Here is a 1841-nt window from a genome sequence, read left to right as displayed (position 1 = left end):
CCTCCTGCCTTAGCCTCCTTAGTAGCTGGGACTACAGGTGTGCACCACCATACCTAGCTAATTAATTTTTTTTTGATAGAAACAGGATCTCACTATGTTGTCCAGGCTGGTCTGAAACTCCTGGGCTCAAGCCATCGTCTTGGCTCCGCCTCCTAAAGTGCTCGGATTAACCTTGTGGTTTTATCCTAAACAGCAATAAATGGATGGTATTCTAATTCTCTGTGAAGCTAAATTGGCTAGATTGCCTTTCCCTGAGCTTCTTAACTTGTCCACATATAATAAATCACTATAATCTGAGATTAACTGAGTATTCCTTGGAGTTTGCAGGGTTCTGAAAGAACCTAATAAACACACAGCTTAGTGAAATGTGAGTTATATTTCTAAACTTCTGACCTCTAAAGTTATTTGTTGTTTGTATATAAGAATAAGTGGTGGAAAGATAAGCCCCCCAAAATTATTGATTAATAATTTATGTTAATTGTATTTTTTCAGTATATTATTATAGAAATATAAGAAAGGTAAAAGGCACCAAATAGGACTTTGGCTGAGAATATTTGTTTTTGACTGTGAATTCAAGGTAAATTAGCTATTTTGTTTTATTTCTTCTTTTTTTAATAGGGTTACACATCATTTTGGAATGACTGTATATCATCTGGATTACGTGGCTGTATGTTAATTGAATTAGCATTGAGAGGAAGGTTACAACTAGAGGCTTGTGGAATGAGACGTAAAAGTCTATTAACAAGAAAGGTAAGAGGAGTGCTGAGTAACTTTTCTTTTTAAAGAGGTTGTAGTACTTAAAATGTATGCTTTTACTAATAGCTTTCAAAAATGAAAGTGGAAGTTGATATTAAAGTTGTCTTTATTCAATTGTTTTTCCATATCTTTTTTGCATTCTTGGTTTTCTGGTTCTTTGTACCTACAATGAATAATGTAATTCATTGTTAAGGTAACTGGCTGCTGGATCTTACATCTTCAGAAAGATTCTAGACTTCATTTGCTGCTTTTAAAAGCCATAATTTTGAAAGACTTGACATTAAAAACTCAAAAGTGTTACTTTGCAATTTATGCATAGGCTATTGATCTTTTCATCAGATTATGAGTACTTTTCAGATACCTGTCTGTGAAGGTCTGTGTAGGTGCTTCTCTGGTATAATAGAAGTAATTTAACTTAAACCTCAGTCTCAAATATTCAAGACTGATTTTCTTCCGGTTTGTTATTGTGTTTCTTGAGCATGGTGTTTCAGAACTAGTTTTTTTCCTCAATCAGTGTCCTAATGAATCTAAAAGTTTTAGGTCAGAGCTGAACACTTCTTGATTGATAAGCTGTAGAGAATAATAGTTCTGTAGGAAAGAACACCATTCATGCATTTTTTTTTTTTGAGACAGAGTCTCGCTCCGTCACCCAGGCTGGAGTGCAGTGGCGTAATCTCAGTTTACTGCAACCCCTGCTTCCCTGGTTCAAGTGATTTTCATGCCTCAGCCTCCCAAGTAGCTGGGACTACAGGCGTCTGCTGCCACACCCAGCTAATTTTTGTAGGTTTTGTAGAGGGTTTCACCATGTTGCCTGGGCTGCTCTCAAATTCCTGGGCTCAAGTGATCCACTCGCCATGGGCCTCCCAAAGTACTAGGATTACAAGTGTGAGCTACCATGCCCAACCCATTGTTTTCTAGTATATAGAGTTGCTATTCGAATCTGGTGCCCTTCTGATTTTCTTTTCCCTTTTTTTTTTTGATACAGAGTCTCACACCATTTCCCGGGCTGGAGGGTGGTTGGTATGATCTTGGTTCACTGCAACCTCTGCCTTCTTTTTTTTTTTTTTTTTTTTTTTTTTTTTTTT

The 1841-nt window shown here is 36.7% G+C and overlaps 1 protein-coding gene across 1 annotated transcript in view; it reads left to right on the top strand.

Moving 5' to 3' along the window:
• The first annotated feature begins 616 nt into the window (after positions 1–616).
• GOLPH3 (golgi phosphoprotein 3 (coat-protein)) overlaps positions 617–1841 on the top strand; it is a 19790-nt gene continuing 18565 nt past the window's right edge. The window contains exon 1 of the mRNA XM_011952552.1: positions 617–750. Coding sequence (XP_011807942.1) covers positions 670–750 — 81 coding nt within the window. The 5' untranslated portion in view covers positions 617–669. The remainder of the gene's footprint in view (positions 751–1841) is intronic.

This window comes from Colobus angolensis, unplaced genomic scaffold, assembly GCF_000951035.1.
Source record: "Colobus angolensis palliatus isolate OR3802 unplaced genomic scaffold, Cang.pa_1.0 Scaffold341, whole genome shotgun sequence".
Taxonomy (NCBI): domain Eukaryota; kingdom Metazoa; phylum Chordata; class Mammalia; order Primates; family Cercopithecidae; genus Colobus; species Colobus angolensis.
This window is presented reverse-complemented; position numbering and strand designations above follow the sequence as displayed.